The 17,991-nt window shown below is 45.5% G+C and overlaps 1 protein-coding gene across 1 annotated transcript in view; it reads left to right on the forward strand.

Moving 5' to 3' along the window:
* The first annotated feature begins 831 nt into the window (after positions 1-831).
* The window catches only part of ARHGEF33 (Rho guanine nucleotide exchange factor 33), a 34,482-nt gene continuing 17,322 nt past the window's right edge, over positions 832-17,991 (forward strand). Inside the window, exons 1-6 of the mRNA XM_029911890.1 lie at positions 832-843; positions 4,522-4,587; positions 11,095-11,259; positions 12,832-12,953; positions 14,761-14,903; positions 15,888-15,947. Coding sequence (XP_029767750.1) covers positions 832-843; positions 4,522-4,587; positions 11,095-11,259; positions 12,832-12,953; positions 14,761-14,903; positions 15,888-15,947 — 568 coding nt within the window. The remainder of the gene's footprint in view (positions 844-4,521; positions 4,588-11,094; positions 11,260-12,831; positions 12,954-14,760; positions 14,904-15,887; positions 15,948-17,991) is intronic.

Here is a 17,991-nt window from a genome sequence, read left to right on the forward strand (position 1 = left end):
GTTACTGCCAAAATACTCTAGTACAAATCTATAAATCTATTATAATAAAACAGGAAAGGGGAGACAGCTGGGGGGGGTCGCCCGCGCTTCCCTCAGGTGGGGGGAGACAGCCGGGGGATTGCCTGTGCTCCCCTCAGGCGGCGGGACAGTCGGGGGGTTGCCCACGCTCCCCTCAGGCGGAGGGAGACAGCCGGGGGGTTGCCTGCGCTCCCCTCAGATGGCGGGACAGACAGTCAGGGGGTCACCCGTGCTCCCTTCAGATGGGGGGAGACAACCGGGGGATCACCCGCGCTTCCCTCAGGCGGGGGGAGACAGCCGGGGGATCACACACACTCCCCCTCAGGCTGGGGGGAGACAGCCGGGGGATCACACACACTCCCCCTCAGGCTGGGGATTTAAGTGCTAATCTCACCATATTGGATTTTTTTTCTCAAAGACCTAGTTCCTGGATCATGTGAGTTTGTGAGACACTCAGCTTGCATTTTAAAACAGAAGTATGTTTCTAGTTCTCATGGTTGCGGTGAAAATCTTGAAAATGTGACCTGAGTGCACCCTGCAGGGCCAGCGCCAGAAAGCAAAGCAAAGAACCCTGTTTTTAAAAAATAAAAAAAAAAATCATAATTTTTTAGGCCAATCTCATGATTTCAGGGTGCTGAGTGAGGTTGGCAATACCGCACATCACTGTACCTTGCATACTGCCTCTTTCTCTTATTTCATCAGACAGGTTCGGCATCAAGCAATGCAGACCAGTCCTGAGAGTGTTGCAACACACTCACCAGACCTTTAGGGCTGGAGGCACAACTAAAACTAGGCTGGACAACACACCCGACAATGTCGGAATGTGTATGTGTGTAGGGAAGAGATGAACGTGAAGACCTAATAATTCTGCTGTCTCTTATTTCCATTATTCCATGGAGAATTAGCTCGTTTCCCTGAATCAGGACATCACAAACTATAATAGGGCAATGCACAGGTGCCCTGTTTTCCTTGACAGTCGTCCAGTTCTCCCCCAGGGGCAAACTAATCAGGGCTCGATTATGTTGTTTAAGGCACAGAGGGGCTGAGCAAGGCTGCCCAAGGAGGATGCTGGAAGACACTGCGCCTCAGAAAGCTCCCCAATTGCACTGCGGGGAACAATTTGCAGCCACTTGCTCTGAGGTGCAGCCCCTGTACTTCTTTGAGTGCTGGGAGTTGCGATCCAGGAAGCTCTAACATGTCCACTCCTCCTCCCCTGCGCAGTCGCATTAGGGCTAGGAACAACCTAGCCCTCAGTCTTTAGCTTCCTACTTCATATGTGTGGCAACAAGGTCCTTGGAAGTAGGATACCTGTTCACTGATCCCATAAACGGAGCTCGCTTAAACCCCAGAATCAGATACAGGGTGGGAATTCAGTGCAGATGCTGCATGAATTAAGTGTCACAGGCCAGCATCAGAGAAACCAATAGTAACAGAACAAAGGAAAAGTATCGGCATGTACCAACATATGCCCCGGTCTTTTCACCTGCTCTCCGAGCTCTCCACGTATTAGCACTGCTCTGACAATGAGATTGATTAAAGGATTAGAAAAACTTGCCTTACAATGACAGAGTCCAGGAGCTGTTGTATTCACTTAGGTGGAATATGGGCCAACGGTGTTAATATGAGCCAGTCACTCCATCCAACATTACACAGTGTTAAACAAGGTCCAGGGTTTGGTATACAGAGACCTCAGCCTGCTTAGTACCACGGCAAACACACCATCAAACAGCCTTTTAATAGTTTATTAAAGATACAGAAAAGAAAGAAATACAGTTAAAGCATTTGAAATGTAAATTATTAAATACGGCTTTCAGTGTAACAACATCCCTTGTTCCCTTTCCCTTTGGCTAGAGAGAGGCTTTAGAAGGAAATAAGCCATTTGACAGTCTTTAAGGTGGTATTAAAGATGGTAATAACTGCCCTTTTGGGGAAAAGAGAAGCAGCTAGTTGAGATGGGTTGGAGCTGTCATTGCTGCTGTTGTTGTTAAAGTCTGAGCCTGTTTTGTAGAAGACAAAACAAGAAACAAACCCGCAAAAGGGGAAAGAAAAGAACAGCAAAGATAGGAAATCTGTGTGTGTCTGGTGTTGACTCTTACTTGCCACTTCATTACTGGATAAACACAAGCACAGCACATGGTCTGATTAGCCACGCCAAAACTCATACTAGCATCTGGCTGTTTAGGGCATTGCTTTCAGCTGCCTTTTTTTGGTCTCAGGCTTACAGCTATGTTGCAAAATACACAGTCTTGGCTGGCTATGCCAGAGTCTTGTTAGAAGGAAAAAGGAGGGGGATGGGAAAGAGAAGAAATAGAGTGGAGAAGGAAAAGGATACCCATGGGGGGGAGAGAGACAAAGTCTCACATCCCAGGTTGTATTCAGGATTCAGCCAGAGCCAGTAGAGGTGCTGGTGTCATCTGGGTCCCTCTTTGGCCCGGTTCTCTCTCAGGACTGGGGTCCTAGGAGATGGTGGGTGTAGCGGCCATGATGGTAAGGTTCAGTCTAGTAGCCAGTTTTCCTCCCAAGGTCTCTTTCTTTAAGGACCCAGGAAGGGAATGGTGGGTACAATAGCCTGTCCCTTCATTATTTTGTCCATCAATTAGGGCTAGTTTCCAACACACCAGTTTGGGTTCACTGATTTCTGGTTCCACACTCTTCTTGCTTACCAGGCATGATCCCAGTCCCTGAGTTACAGCAGCAGGCCTTTTTGTTTGTTCATTCCGTCTTTTTGTCCATTTCATACCTTTTCCTATAAACATTTGTTGTTGTAAGTTATTGGGACATGTTATGCACTTACACTCATTTTTTACAGCTGAATGCAACCAGGGTAAGTTTTTAGGTCCAATTATCACAACAGAGCTCAATCTATTTAGCTTAACAAAGAGAAGGTTAAGGGGTGACTCGGCAACAGTCTAAAAGTACCTACATGGGGATCAAATATTTAATAATGGGCTCTTCACTCTAGCTGACAAAGGTATAAGAAGATCCAATGTTGAAAGTAGACACATTCAGACTGGAACTATGGCATACATTTTTAACAGTGAGGGTAATTAACCTTTGGAACAACTTACCAAGGATGGTGGTGGATGCTCTATAATTGGCAATTTTACAAGGTATAACAGATACAAGTAAACCATGCCTGCTCAATGTGGCACTCTGTCCCCCTCTAGTAGTTAGTTCCTAGGCCAGCAGGAAGCTGATGAGCCTGCTACAGGCTTGGCTGACAGAGGTGTCTTTTAGCTCAGGTAGTAGAGGCTTATGCATTAAGAGCAAGAGGTCTCAGGTTTGATCCCAAATTATTTGTAATATTTCTTTGATAAGTCTACTTTCAAAGTCATGCCCCTGATCAGAGTGGATTCTGGCAGGCCAACCATAGTGCACAAAGTACTTGTCCCATAATATCTTGGCTACAGTGGGTAGCACATTGGGGGACGCTTGGGCGTATCAAGTGAAATGATCCATTACCACTAATACGTTAGTGTTCCCTTTGTTCTCAGGTTCTAAGGACAGAAAGTCAATACACACAAGATTCATGGGTCCCTTGCTATGGATGTTAACTAACTGGACAGATGATTTGGGTGCTGTCTTCGGAGCTAAACATCTGGCACGATTCTTATAATATTCCTCTCCATCCCTTGCTAATGTGGGCCAATAGTCCCTGCTTCTTACTATTCAAGTGTCCAAAATGCCTTCCTTCATCATGCAAGGTCTTCAGTGGAAAAATCAGCTTTCTGCAGAAATGAGACTTTTTGGAAAAAAATCATTTAAACCAAAACCCAATTTTCCATCAAAGAACAGTGTCGATGAAAAATTTTCAATCAGCCCTAGAGTAAATCACCTAAGCATCTAAGTCACTTTTGAAAATGGGATTTATGCTTCTAAATCACATAAGTGCTTTTGAAAAATCTTAAACCCTGTCTCATAATACAAGAGCAAGGGGGAATTCAATTAAACTGAAACCAGCACATTTGAAGCTAATAAAAGGAAATACTTTTTTAAAAAACCCACAACACAATTAACCTGTGGAACTCATTGCCACAAAACATAACAAAGGCCAAGAGCTCGAAAGGATGCTAAAGAAGGATTGAAAAATTTATATCGATAATGGGAACACGTAGATAGGATTTAAAAAAAACCAGAATTTTTAATAATAATAAACCATAATGCTTCAGGGCATACACCAACTACTAACTGATGGTGGTTAGGAAGGAACTCTTAGTGGGCAGGAGTCATCATTGTGTACTAGGGGGTTTCCTGCAGTTTCATATGAAGTATCCAGACCTGGCTATTGTGAGAGATTGGATACTGTACGAAATGGACCTCTGGGCTGATCCACTCTGGCAATTCTCATGTTATAACTGCAGCTGATTTTGCAAACTATGTGGTCTCCACATCTCCCAGAACAGGACTAAGTCCTGAAAAGAGATTTGCATCTGCGGAGGATGGCACAGCACTCTGCTCCAGTTATTTATAGCCATCATAATAAGTCATTTTAATTGACTGCAGTTCTTTATTCCCACAGGAGAAACTGAAAATGTGCCAGTGAGTAACCCTGCAACACAGATTTCTCAGGTAAAGACAAGCAATATGCCCTGAATAATTCCAAGTTTAAAGAATGAAGAACAGATTAATAGTCTTTACAACCAAAATTCATTCAAAGGAAAAATAAAGGCAGATGTGCACATTGCATGGACAAATGTTATGAATTGGCCGTCCTTCTGAAAGGTGCTTCCGTCTGACCTCTTTGCTCACAGCCAGGTGCAAGTTAGATGACTGATTTGTGATCTCAGCCAAGTAATTAGATGTCACCATCCCATCATTTGGGTGCACACACGCTTGTGAGTGCAAAACGGGAGACAGCTGATGAACACTCAAGCACATTGGCTTCAGTAGGGGGGTTGCTCCTTCCCTTCCTGAGCTGCACTCTGCTCCTTGTCTATTGCCAAAGATCTGGGTCTGTGTTAATCATTCAGTATAAAGTTCCCAGCTCTATGATGGAACTTTCTTCAAATTGCAGTGATGCCCCATTTTAACTGCAGTTTACAAAAAAAAATAAAAATGTACAAGTTGTGGGGAATAGTTTTAAAATGCAGACTGCTTGTAGCATAGTTTCAACACTTCCATCCCCCACTGTTGCTCTTACCCTTGCCACTTTCCCCTTCCTTTTCCCTCTTTGCCACTACTATCCTTCCCTCCCTGTGCTGCTAGTAACAGTTCTAGGGCCAGATCCTCCAGCTTGCGTAACGCAGCATAGCCCCACTGATTTCAAGTCCCTGACGTCAATCGAGTTACACTGATTTACACCAGGTGAGGATTCGGTGTATAACTCTAGGACCAGACGGGGTACTAATCTCTGCCATTAGAAACACGGTCATCAATAAATGTAAGACTCTAGTAGCTCTTCTAGCATCTAATGGTAGTATAGCTATTAGCTAGTCCATCATAGGACAAGGCATCAGGCCGTTCCACTGGGGATAAGGGGGAAAATTAACTGAAATTGCCCAGGTGCTTAGGGTTTGCGGAAAGTCCTGGCAGTAATATTTCTGTGAAATTACAATTTGCATATGGGCTCATTAACAAGAGATGAGAGCCATGTGCTGAGTAATGTACCATTTATTTATAACTTCAGAACAGCAGCATAAGAGGGTAGGAGACACACAATGATGCTTGGTTGAGGCCTGGTGAGGCAACTAAAATAATAATAAATAATAGTAATAATTAATAATAATGTAGTTGGGAGAGGGAAGTTTTCAGGCCTAGTTTCTTGTATGAATTGTTTCCAAACAGTATAGTTAATAATACCCTGTGTGGTACGCAGTTGTTGTTGCAGCCATGTTGGCCCCAGGATATTGGAGAGACAAGGTAATATCTTTTATTGGACCAACTTCTGTCGGTGAGAGAGACAAGCTTTCGAACGAAACAGAGCTCTTCTTCACGTCTGGGAACTAACTCAAGGTGTCACTGCTAAATACAAGATTTGAACAGATTGTTTTTCGTAAGTAAACAACATACATTTCAAGGGACCATTCCAGGTGACGTGACCCATTAACATCCCTCCAGTCATGAAGGCAGGGGGGAAACAGTCCATGTTTTTTAGTGTCTAGCAAAGTTATGAATTTAAACTCCCAGGCTCATCTTTTGAAAGTGTTCTGCAGGTTTCTTTCGAGGATGAGGACAGATAGATCAGATATAGATTGATGGCTTTGTGAAAAGGGTTCACCCACAGGTGATATGGTGTTTTTGTCTTTTATCATTTTCCTGTATGAGTTCATTCGAGAGCATAGTGATGGTCTGGTTTCTTACACATAGTTACTATTGGGGCATTTAGTGCACTGGATGAGGTACACCACATGTTGTGATAGGGATGTGTAGGACCCATGGATCTTGAAAGGTGTCTTGTGGGGGGGGGGGTGTTGATCATCATAGAAGTGGAGATTTGTTTGCAGGTTTTGCATCTGCTGTTCTGGCATGGTCTGGTGCCTGGTGCAGACAGAGCGGGTTTTATTTCTGTATTGAAGCAGGTTTTCTCTGGGTATTTGGGTGGCCTGTTCCATGGTGCTATCTACTTCTCTGGTGCAGTGTCCTTGTTTGGAGAAGGCAGTTTTGAGTGTGTTAAGATGTATATCCTGAATTTTCTCCTCAGAGCATATTCTGTAGTATCTCAGTGCCTGGCTGTAGATAACAGATTTCTTGGTGTGTTTGAGGTGGTTACTAGATCTATGAAGTAGTTGTGGTGATCTGTGGGTTTCTTGTATATAGTTGCCTGTAGAGTTCCATTGTTGAAGTTCTTCATGGTATCCAGGAAGTGGATGCTGGTGTGGGAGTGTTCCAGAGAGAGTTTAATAGAAGGATGGTGATTGTTGAAGTTGTGATGGAAATCCATGAGGGAGCTGAAGTCATTTGTCCAGATGATGAAAATATCATCAATGTATCTCAGGTATATCATTGATTTCATGGTGCATTTGTCCAGAAATTCTTCAAGGTGCCACAAAGAGGTTGGGATATTGGGGAGCCATCATAGTACCCTTGGCTGTTTCCATGGTTTGGACACAAAGCATTTGTTGTTGAATGTAAAATTGTTATGGGGGAGGATGAAATGGATGAGTTTGACAATGTGTTTGGAGTGGAGATCTGAGGGTTGTCCACTGTCTTGTAAATATTTGAGGCGGGCAGCGATGCTGTCTTTGTGAGGGATGTTGGTGTATAGGGAGGTGACATCCATGGTAGCAAGGAAGGTGTTCTGAGGGAGGTTGTTGATGTTGCGGAGTTTGTTGAGAAAGTAGGTTGTGTCCTGGAGGAAGCTGGCCCTGTGTGTGAAGAGTGGTTTGAGGATAGCGTCTATGAGTCCCGATATTGCTTCAGTAAGAGTGCCGTGGCCAGATATAATGGGTCTGCCTGGGTTCCCTTGTTTATCTGGGGAAGGATTTGATGATATCCTTAAATTGGGTAAACTGTGGTGTGGGGTTGTCTTTGAGTTTGTTATAGTAGGTGGTGTTGGAGAATTGTTGGTTGGCCCCCATTAATGTATTCATTATGATTGAGGCAGACAAAGGGGGCACCACTATAATCCTGTGGAAATTCCTATTTCATTCTGCTTTTTTCCCCCTTCCCAAATAACTCTGGAAGTGCATGTCCAGGGATTGAACAGAGATGATGGATGGAATTAAGGGTAGATTTGGAACAGACGCTGCCCGGGGTACCTAGGGTTGTGATGCACCTCACCACCACTGACCCTTAGCATAAGGAAGACGTATCTGTGCTTGCTGTGAAACAGCTCCCAGAAACCACCAATCTCTGGCAACACAAGCACTGCCCTCCAGGCCTCCTCAGTTCTCGCTCTCTGTGTACCAGTAGCAATAGGCACACACCAACTCCCGAGTCCTCAGAGTGTCCCTGCAGCATCCAGCCCTTTATCCCCTGGACACCCTCAGAACTACCAGGCCTCTTGTTCCCAGTTTGAAAGATTCAGCTCAGGACCAGCACTTTGCTTAGCACCACAGCACTTAGATCTATTTATAGAGAAAAGAATAATAAGTTTCTTATCAAAGGATGGCAACTTCCTGTAGAGGATTTAAAGATGTATCCCATATTGCATTCCTCATTAGGTCACACATTTTATAGGCACTCATTCTGACTCATTCCAGCACTTTTCCTGAGATTTCTAAATTTCAACCTGTACACCTCAGGGGTCATTTGAAACCTTTGCAAGACAGCTTTTTTAAATTCAGGATATATCAAAGCGTCTCCAATCACCATTTCATTCAATACATTTAAAGCTTTACCCAGGAGTTGTGCAATCAGTCTGGGGACTGGCCTGTCTTCTGGAACGTTACGTAGTTCACTTAGCCTTTCAAAAGTGATGAGGTATTCTTCAGTACAGTCTGTTTCCTTGTATGCAGGGCACGACTTATCCCAGCTGGCTGTTCCTTGGATGGAGGGAGTAGCTGGGGATGGTGGAATCTGTCCTGCCTGTCCCTTATGCTCCGGGCCGGCAGTCTTCCCTTTTCTTGGGCTTCCATCTCTTTCAGCTCCACGGCCCGCCAATGTGCTGCTGCCTTTCTGCCCCCCTCTCCTTGGCTCTCATCTCTGCTTCCCACTTTCTGCTCAGCTAACCATATTTGGTGTCCACATTCGTGGTCTTTCTGCTCATTCTCCAGCCCGACCAGCTCTCACTTGGTAGTTGCTTCGTTGTCGCCCATGTTGACGCTTTACTTTTGTTCTATTTTCCTTTCCTGAAATAAACAAACAGAAAATAATAAAGCTGTAACCTTTCTTTTGACTGTTCCCACCCACCACACTTGAGAATCACTTAAAAGTGTTACACCAGTGATTGAAGTGCAAACCTCAGTTAAAACAACAAGCTTTGTATAAATCCTGCTTTGACTACATCACTCTCACATTCTGGGGTGCAATCCTGATCAGTGAGGGGTTGTGTCACCGCCTGCCCTGTGACCCTGGGTGCCTCACAATGCTTTGCTGTTGTAGCTCCCAGCCTGGGCCACTCACAAACAGCCTGCCACCACGCAGGTTACACCCTGAGTGTCTGTGTATAACCGTAGCCCTGGTCCAGCCGCCTGGCAGCAACACACTAGTCATACTCCGCCTTCCACCAGCCTTGGTTATTTTTTGGAGGGTGACCCCAAATTTCCCCAAAATGTGTGTTCTGCACTGTCAAGCTCTCTCCTGGACAGTTCAGATATTAAAGTTAAGTTGCTCCTATACAATAAGCAACAGTTTGCTACTTAAACTGGAGTTACCAAACAGTTCAGTTTAAACACAGCACTGGATTGGTTTAGATTAAAACAATAAAACAAGTTTATTAACAAGAGAAGATAGTTTTAAAGTGAATTCAAATATAAGAGCTGAAGTTAGAAGTGGTTACCAGCAACTAAAAGCTAAAACACACATCTAAAAGTCTAAAACTTAATCTAGCAAGTTTTGGTTCAAGGCTTTTGCTCAAGATGACCTTTCTCACCTACAGTCTTCCAGCAAGATGGTGACTGACTACTTGGTCAGGATCTCTCCCAGAGGCCCAAAGGTGCTGGTGCCTGTGTCTTCTCAGGTGAAAGAACTTGGGGTTCTCTGCCCTTCTCTCTTATAGTCCAGTGAACCTTTGAAATGGATTCTTCTGAAGATTAGCCTTCAAAGGAAAGTTTATGCAAACAGTAAAGGAAGTGACAAGGAGTCTGGTGGTGAAAAAGGATCCATGTTCTTTCTTCCCACCTGGGTTTGCTGAAATGCAAATTTGCTTTGTCCCCTGCCATTTCCTCCCTCTGCTGTCTCAAGGACCCTATTTACTACTTTTATGGAAACTGAAGTAAACACACATTCCTTTGTTTAGAACAGGCCTGTTTAACAGACGTTGCCTAGGCAGGGCTGTGTGGTTTTGGACATGTGCTAATAACATCATAGAGGGGGATTTCATAACTTTACATATAATGTTGCTACAGACATTTTACCATGATATTATTGACCAGAGAGTTATTAGTTTTCAAATGATACTTCACAAGGCATATTTTGTACAAAGATTATTACAATGGTGTGTAGGGTGTGAATTCAGGGGTGCTGTCGGTCACACTCTCCGAATGGAGCCAGGAGCTGAATGTACTACTGCAATACAAACCACAGTCAATGTGTGTGCCAGGAGCTCCCACTGGGGTAGGACAGGTGCTCCCCACTTCTCCCACAGAGGGAGAAGGCATGACTGACCCTCGAGGAGCAAGGGAAACTCTCCATTTTAGAAATCAGCGTTAAGCCTGCCTGAGGAGAGTTGGCGCCTTGCGATCTGAGGAGGGTCTTGCTCAAGAATGGTTTAATTTGTTGACTGCTTGTTAACTTTTGACTGTTTTGTTATGCAAATATGTTAGGTGCCATTTACTGTCCTTAATATCCAGGCCACCTTTCCCCTCAGACTAGCTTTTCCCTCCTTTCAGAGGTGAACAGACTGTAGTTTGAGAAGGAATTGAACCTGAGAACTTCTGGATCTAAAGGTATGAGCTGTTACTGCCTGAGCTAAATGATTTAGGTCTATTAGCCAAGCCAAGTAACAGGCTTATCAACCCCTGTGGCCCAGGCACCCTTAGATGAGGGCCGAGCACCAGTGGCGTAGCCAGGTGGAAGGAACAGGGGGAGAGATCAGAATAAAAGGCGCCACCCACTGCGGCGCTTTTACTCACCCAGCGGCGCTTTTACTGACGGGGCGGCGCTCCGGGTCTTCGGCGGCGGCGGGCCCTTCACTAGCTCCGGGTGTCTCCGGCGGCACTGAAGGACCCGCCGCCGAAATGCCACCGAAGCCCCGCGGAGTGAGTGAAGGTCCCGCCGCCGAAGACCGCGCCACAGCGGGTGGCACGTTTTTTTGTGAGTGAGTTAAAAAGGCGCCACTTTTGGGGAATGTGCTCAGGGGGAGCGGCCGCTCTCCCTGCTCCCCCCTAGCTACGCTACTGCCGAGCACCACAATGAGTGGGTTAGATAAGCCCTTGTGTCCTCATGCCAAATTGAGGTTCTGATGAACTTAAGGGACACTGCTACTAACAGCAGGTTAGGAGGGCTTGGATTCACATTGTTTCTGGTTCCTTTTAGTTGCAGGCACTGGCCTCTGAACTAAAAACTGGTTTCACTGAAGCAATGCAGGAACTTTCAAGAATTCAGCATGGAGAGTATGCTCTGGAGGAGAAGGTTAAGAGCTGTCACTGCACAATGGAAGAGAAAGTGTCAGAGATGAAGAATTCGCTGAACTCTTTCAAGGTAGGAGCTATTCACACCTGTTACATTCCTCAGACACCTGTTACATTCAGTGCAGGCTCACAGAGGTCTTTAATAAAAACGTAAGTGTCCTTGCTAGAAGACTGCAATGTAACATGACTTTATTTCTTAGAACTGAGAACAAAACATAAGAACCCCAAAACAGAGAGAGACTAAGCAGGCTGCTCCCTACCACAGAGAGGACAACTCAACCCACTTTGGCTGTCTGGCAGCAGACTGATTGTTGCTAGGCTCAGATTTCACACATCCCTACAAAGTCCCCTAGGCTGCAAGCGAGACTAGGAAAACCCCTTATCATTTATAATGCGAGCCTACAATTTTAACCCCGTTTTTAAATATGCCACAACACCCTCTCCTGTTCTGAACAGCATGAAAGAGCATGCAGCTACAGGCCAAGCCCAGAAATGAGAAACTAAAACAAACAGAGAAAATGAACTACTTGGACCTCATATTCTGGGTGCGGCTGCTTATCACATTGGATTAATTAACTAGCTGGACTCAACTGTAGAGACTCAGAGCCAGTCCCGTCATATCATAGGTCACAAGTGAAAATGAGTCTTGATAACGAGTATACCTATGTCCCTCACAGAACTACTGCACAGCCAGTGCCTGAGAGCAGGGGGTTTGTAGGTCGTCGCTGAAGGGCATTGCTATAGAGCAGGGGTTTTGTAGGTCGTCGCTGAAGGGCATTGCAACAGAGTCATATTGAAGCTCGAACAGAGCCTGTCTGCTTTCATGAGAGGGAAACAGAACATGTAGATAAATGAACTCAGATAAAACCCTCTAAGGGTGGGCTAAAGTCATTCAGAAAGTTGGGCTCATTGATTTCAGTGGGAGAGAAACGCCTGAGCAACACTGAAACTCCAGCCTTGGGGCAGATCCTGGCCCCCAGTCTAGAAGCTTTGCACCTCTCTGGCAGTGCACAGCAGGGGGAGAGATGGCTTAAACTCCTGGTGATGGATTCCCCCAGCTCTGCAGCACCACCTCTAGCTCCTCCCACCCCACCCACCCATATGGAGTTATATGGGAAAAAGGTTAAATAGATAATTTAAAAATAAAAAAAAGCAAACTAAGTTCCCGATCCTGCAAATACTTACATGTGAGTGACCCCATTGTGGGATGAGGACTGCATGAGGGCACTACCAGCTGCTCTCTGCGTCTCTCATCCAAAGGCCATTAAAGACATTGGGAGTCGTTCCATTGACTTTAATGGGCTTTGAATGAGGCCCTTTGACTCTGTCTCTCTCTGCCTTACAAGAGCTTCCTTTCTCATGCTGGTTAAGGTGCCCAAACATACTCCAGTAACAGAGGTCGTGGCAGAGATTTCCAATACATGCTGGATAATACGTCTACATGTCCAAAACCACAGCATGTACGTGATACATGCTGTAACTGCAAGAGAATAATCATCTGACCAATAGTTTTATTCCAGTAATTTCTAATCAATGTGGACTGTACTCATGAGCATAGTATCATTCCAGGCATTCCATCACGACCAGGGAGCATTAGTATCTAAATTCTCTAAGTGATGTTTGAATTTATTCTGCGTTTTAGGAGGAGCTCAGTGATGCCAAGTCAAAGATTGAAGTGATCAGTGCCAAGCAAGAGGAAATGCAACAGAAAATTGAACAGCTGCAACAAGAGAAACGTCGGGAATCCCGGAAAGTGAAAACTAAGTAAGGAACTAAATCTAGAGTGTCCTGAAGTGCTCATTGTTAATTAGCAGTGGCCTCCATTAGTGCAGACTAGCTTCATTTCTGGAGACATCTGTATTCCCTGTAGAGTAGAGAAGATGCTGGCCTCTAGAGGCACATCAAGCATTTCAGATGAGATGTTCTACGTATCCAACACACCAGAGAAATGATTAACAGCTTTAACGTCCTCATTGTTGATCCAACAGAGTTAGTGAAAAGTGACTTGAGTAACTTCAAGGTAAACCTCACCTAAGGTTTTACTGAAAAATATAGAACTGTTTAAAAATGTAGGGTAAATTTTTCAAAAGTGCTTTAGGAGCACAAGTTCCATTGGAAGTCAATGGCATACAGTATCACTCAGTCCCATTGGAAGCCAATGGCATACAGTATTATACAATCCCTCTAAAGTCAATGGCAACTATGCTCCCAAGTCACTTAGCCTCTTTTGAAAATCCCACGGACAATATTACAAAAGACGGACCCTTAGGAGTATTGCAGACAATAGTAGTGTGTGTACTGGTATAATGCCACCATGCAGCTTCCTCTACCAGGCAAGGCAATCCAAGTACATACGACTCATGCAGTGCATGTGGGTACTGTGCCAGCATCTCTGTGACGAGGTGGTTGAGGTGACAGTTGACCTGTACACTGACAGAATGGGATGCTTGCTGGTCCCCTCACTCCCTAAGCTGGCTGCCATGGGGAATCCGTAGCACCTGGGACAACTTGCTGCTGGTGCTGTCTGCTGGGGGCATGTTGTTGTTATAGTTACTAGCCCTCCTGCTGACAGCATTCGGAAGCTGCTGTGTGCTGCTGGTAACAGCAGACAGAGACCCATCCAGGGATGAGAATCCTAACGGATGTTAGCCACATCACTTACTGCACAGCTTGAAGGCGCTCAGATACTATAGTGGTGAGCGTGGTATAAGAACCTCGGTAGGACAGAATAGGAAAAGTCTGTTGGACCCTTAGTCAGTGGAGATTGTAGCCTGCCAGGTACACTGTGTTTCCTGTGTGAAATTCTCCTTATCTATTGCAACTCCTTGCAAGGGTTCTGAATAGCTTGTGTCTCTTGCGTGGACCATTGCACACCTTGCACTTGTTCCGCAGCAAAGCGAGCCCATGGCACGTGCATCCTGTTGTGGGGGAGTGTCTCTCCATTCATCATCCACTTTCCCCTCTTGGCTGAGCTGCCAGATGGCCAGAGAGAGAGCTGGGTGCACGTTGCTGGTGCAATGCCAAAAGCCCCAGAATGCTGCTACGTGACTGCCTGCCGCTTTGCGAAACCGCTGCTCTGATAAGGCAACGCAAAGCAGCTGGTGTTAGCTACTCCCCTGGCTCATGCAGTTACAGATGTGAATTATGTGTGCCCCAAAGCCCACTTGCGCCTAGATGCACTGTGTGGGACACCCGGGGGGGCTCGTTTTCCAGGCCACACAAATAACATCCCCTTTGTGAATCTCAGGGATTTTCTAGGTGTTGGACACATCCCAACACCTAACTCCTTTTGTGCACCCAGCCCTTAGTTACTTGGCTAAATATCTAAGAACGTATCTGGCATGACACTGTCCTGCAGCCAGGAGAAGGTGCTCCCAGAGTCATGTTAGTGAACTCTATCCAATGCAACTTCCTCAGGCAAGCCCAGGTGCTGGGCCCGGAGTGCCTCCTCAGTTGTCCTGGGTTTGTATGAGTGCTCGTGTTTGTATTGAAGTTTGCCATGATGACAGTTTAAGATGAAAGTTTGCTCTGTGGTATTGTGCTTTCCAGTTGCCTCTCTTTATTTTCACAGAAGAACACAAAAGGATGAACACGGGTCACAAACGGTGCCTACTCCTCTACAAGGCAGTCCGTTCCGATCGATAAATCTCCCGGAACCTGTACTGATTAATGAAGATTTTACAAGTCTTTTGCACCATGCAACCTATGAGAGAGGTATGAGTGAGGAAGAATGAAGCAAGGGTTCCTTTCCTTTCCGCTGAAAAATACTCCTCGTAGTAAGCTTTCAAGGGATAAGATGAGATGTACATTGTAGATACCAGTATTTGTCAACATCTTTGTGTACACACACTAACTTGGCTGGATTAAGGCAGGATATCCAGGCACTGATCTGAGAGAGTTTGATGTATGAAGTTTGGATGTATTTGGGATGGAGGGCACGGCTAGTGTTTGGATTGGCCATGGGGAGAAGCTAGTTTGCATTGGTAGACCCGGGTGCTAGGAATGGCATGAATACTTTGATAGCTGTTGAGAGTTCTTGGACTGGATTAGACCTGGGTTTCATTTAGGCCCCGATTCAGAAAAACATGTAAGCACATGCTTAACTTTGAAGACAAGTACCAAAGAAATATTAAACAGTTCGGTTTTGCTATCAGAACCCATTGCTTCCATGGTCACCTTCTGCAGACGAAACTTCTGGGTTATATTCTCCTTACTAAAACTGGTAGTTAGGGAGAAAAAAATCCCCAAATTGACCTGCTCAGAAAACTTCAAAATTAAAATTAAAATGTCAAAAAAATATGCAGTATAACATTTCATCAAAGAGTTTGCTGTGTTTTCCATTCCTTTCTATTCCCAATAAATTGTCCCGTTTTGTTCATTCCCTCTGAAGCATCTGGCAACGGCCACTGTCAGAAGACAGGATATTGGGCTAGATGGACCATTGGTCTGACCCAGTATGGCCGTTCTTACCTTATGTTCTTATGACCCAGCTGGTAATGAAATCAAGAGTTTAAATGGATCTTTTTCAGTAGAAGACCTAGAAGAGGCATTCCACAGGCTAATATTAAAGAATTAAAATTTAAACTTTCCTTTTTTATGGTTTGGACGACACCTTTCAAGAAGAAACCTGCTCCACAAACACCTGCTCATGTCTAGCTATATTAACGTCTTACGTAGCTTTCCTTCACTCTTCCACAGTCTCCGATACCAGATCCATGGCAGCTGGAGAAGGAAATGTGAAAGTAGTGCCAGGCACTGGTAGGTGAATATTGACCTTTTAAAACCTCCTCCAGGGTTCACCAACCAGCTTTTTTAGAGGAATCCTGACAAAATGGAATGGTAAATTGATATCATTCTTTCCAGCGAATGCTGAGTTTTGCTCTGGAAAAACGAATACTTCAAAGTCAATTAGCGTAGCAGTCTAGCTGAACTCCTGGCAGATGTTGATGTGTGATAAAAGAATCTCTGCAAAAATAATGTGGTTTTCTTTTTCTGTGTTTTTTGCTAGAACAGACCGAAATTTCCAGTGCAAATTTACATTAGTTGCCAGAAGCATTTTACAATTCTGGATGTTTCTTTCATTTTGGTCCTCTTTAAAAAAAAAAAAATCTAGGGAAATTAGCCACATTTTCTATTAGAACCCAAGAGCAAAGGGTTTTCATTAATGCCATTGCAGCCCAGTGAGCATAATTTCCCTTCCCCCATCTCTTCTTCATGATTTATTAAACTTGGAGGGCCAGGTCGTCAGATGGTACAAAATGGCATAGCTCCATGAAAGTCAATAGAGCTGCATCAATTGATACCAGCTCAAGATCTGGTATTTATGCTGTAATTATAATAATTCTCTCTATTTACATTACACCATTCATCAAGGATCTTAGAGTACTTCTCCCACATTAATGAAATGTCCTCAAATCCCAGGGAGTGGGTAGGCATCATTATACCCATTTTACAGATGAACTAAGGCAAGGGTGGCCAATCTGAGCCTGAGAAGGAGCCAGAATTTACCAATGTACATTGCCAAAGAGAGACAGTAATACGTCAGCAGCCCCCCATCAGCTCCCCCCCCGCTCCCAGTGACTCCCACCCACTGGCAGCCCCACCGATCAGCGCCTCCCTCTCCCTCCCCGCACCTCCTGATCAGCTGTTTCGTGGCATGCAGGAGGCTCTGGGGGGAGGGGGAGGAGCAAGGGCATGGCAGGCTCAGGGGAGGGGGCGGGAAGGGGTGGAGTGGGGGGCCGGGGCCTGGGGCAGAGCCAGGGGTTGAGCAGTGAGCACCCCCCGGCCCATTGGAAAGTTGGCACCTGTAGCGCCAGCCCCGGTGCCTATACAAGGAGCCGCAAATTAACTTCTGAAGAGCTGCATGTGGCTCCAGAGCCACAGGTTGGCCACCCCTGAACTAAGGGAAACAGAGGTCTACATTTTCAAAAGCTGGCTTCTCATTTTGACTGCTTAGTTGGTGCCTAATTTTAAGTACCAAGTTTGAAAATTTGGGAGGGGTCTGATTTTTATAAGCGCTGAGGATTGGCAGTTCCTATGGGAGTGAGCAGGAGCTCTGCATGCACAGCACCCTTGGAAAAATCAAGTCGTAGGTTTCTCAACCTGGGGACTCCAAAATTCAACTCAAACGAGAAGCCAGTTTCGAATTTGCGGTCCTAAGCACCTAGCCCAATGGGAAACTGGGAATCCTGATTTCCAATCCCCACCCCTGTCACCATTCTGACCATCAGACAGGGGTGAAAGTAAAGTTTATCTCTTACCGGTACGGGGAGGGGGCAGCTTTGCCCCCCGGAAGGGGCAGGGCCTTGTGCAGAAGGGGCAGGGCTGGGGGGTCAGGGTCCCCCAGCCAGCTCGCCCACGCCGCCAGCAGTGATTTAAAGGGCCCAGGGCTCCGGCCGCTGCCCCCCCGTCGGTGGCCGGAGGGGGCAAAAGGGGCTTTAAAGTCAGTGGTATGGGCTGGTACAGGCAGCCACTTTTTACTGGTATGCCATTTTTCCTGGCCCGTACCGCCTTACTTTCACCCCTGCCATCAGAAGCTTTTCTGTGGATCCTTTCGCTTACCCCAATTAAAGGGATAGATAAGGGTGACAAGGATCCAGCAAGACAAGTCAGGCACATTGTGGAGAATCCACTAGTGACCTCTATATTTAGAAACTTTCTTCCCTGTTTTCCACCCCTCCTATCCTCCTCGTTTGCACTGTTACAACAGTGATTTCTTCACAGTGCTGTCTTTACTGTATTTAGGGTTACCATATTTAAAAAATAAAAAAGAGGACACGCCACGGGGCCCTGGCCCCGCCCC

Source organism: Terrapene carolina, unplaced genomic scaffold (assembly GCF_002925995.2).
Source record: "Terrapene carolina triunguis isolate 2854851 unplaced genomic scaffold, T_m_triunguis-2.0 Scaffold132, whole genome shotgun sequence".
In the NCBI taxonomy this organism is placed as follows: domain Eukaryota; kingdom Metazoa; phylum Chordata; order Testudines; family Emydidae; genus Terrapene; species Terrapene triunguis.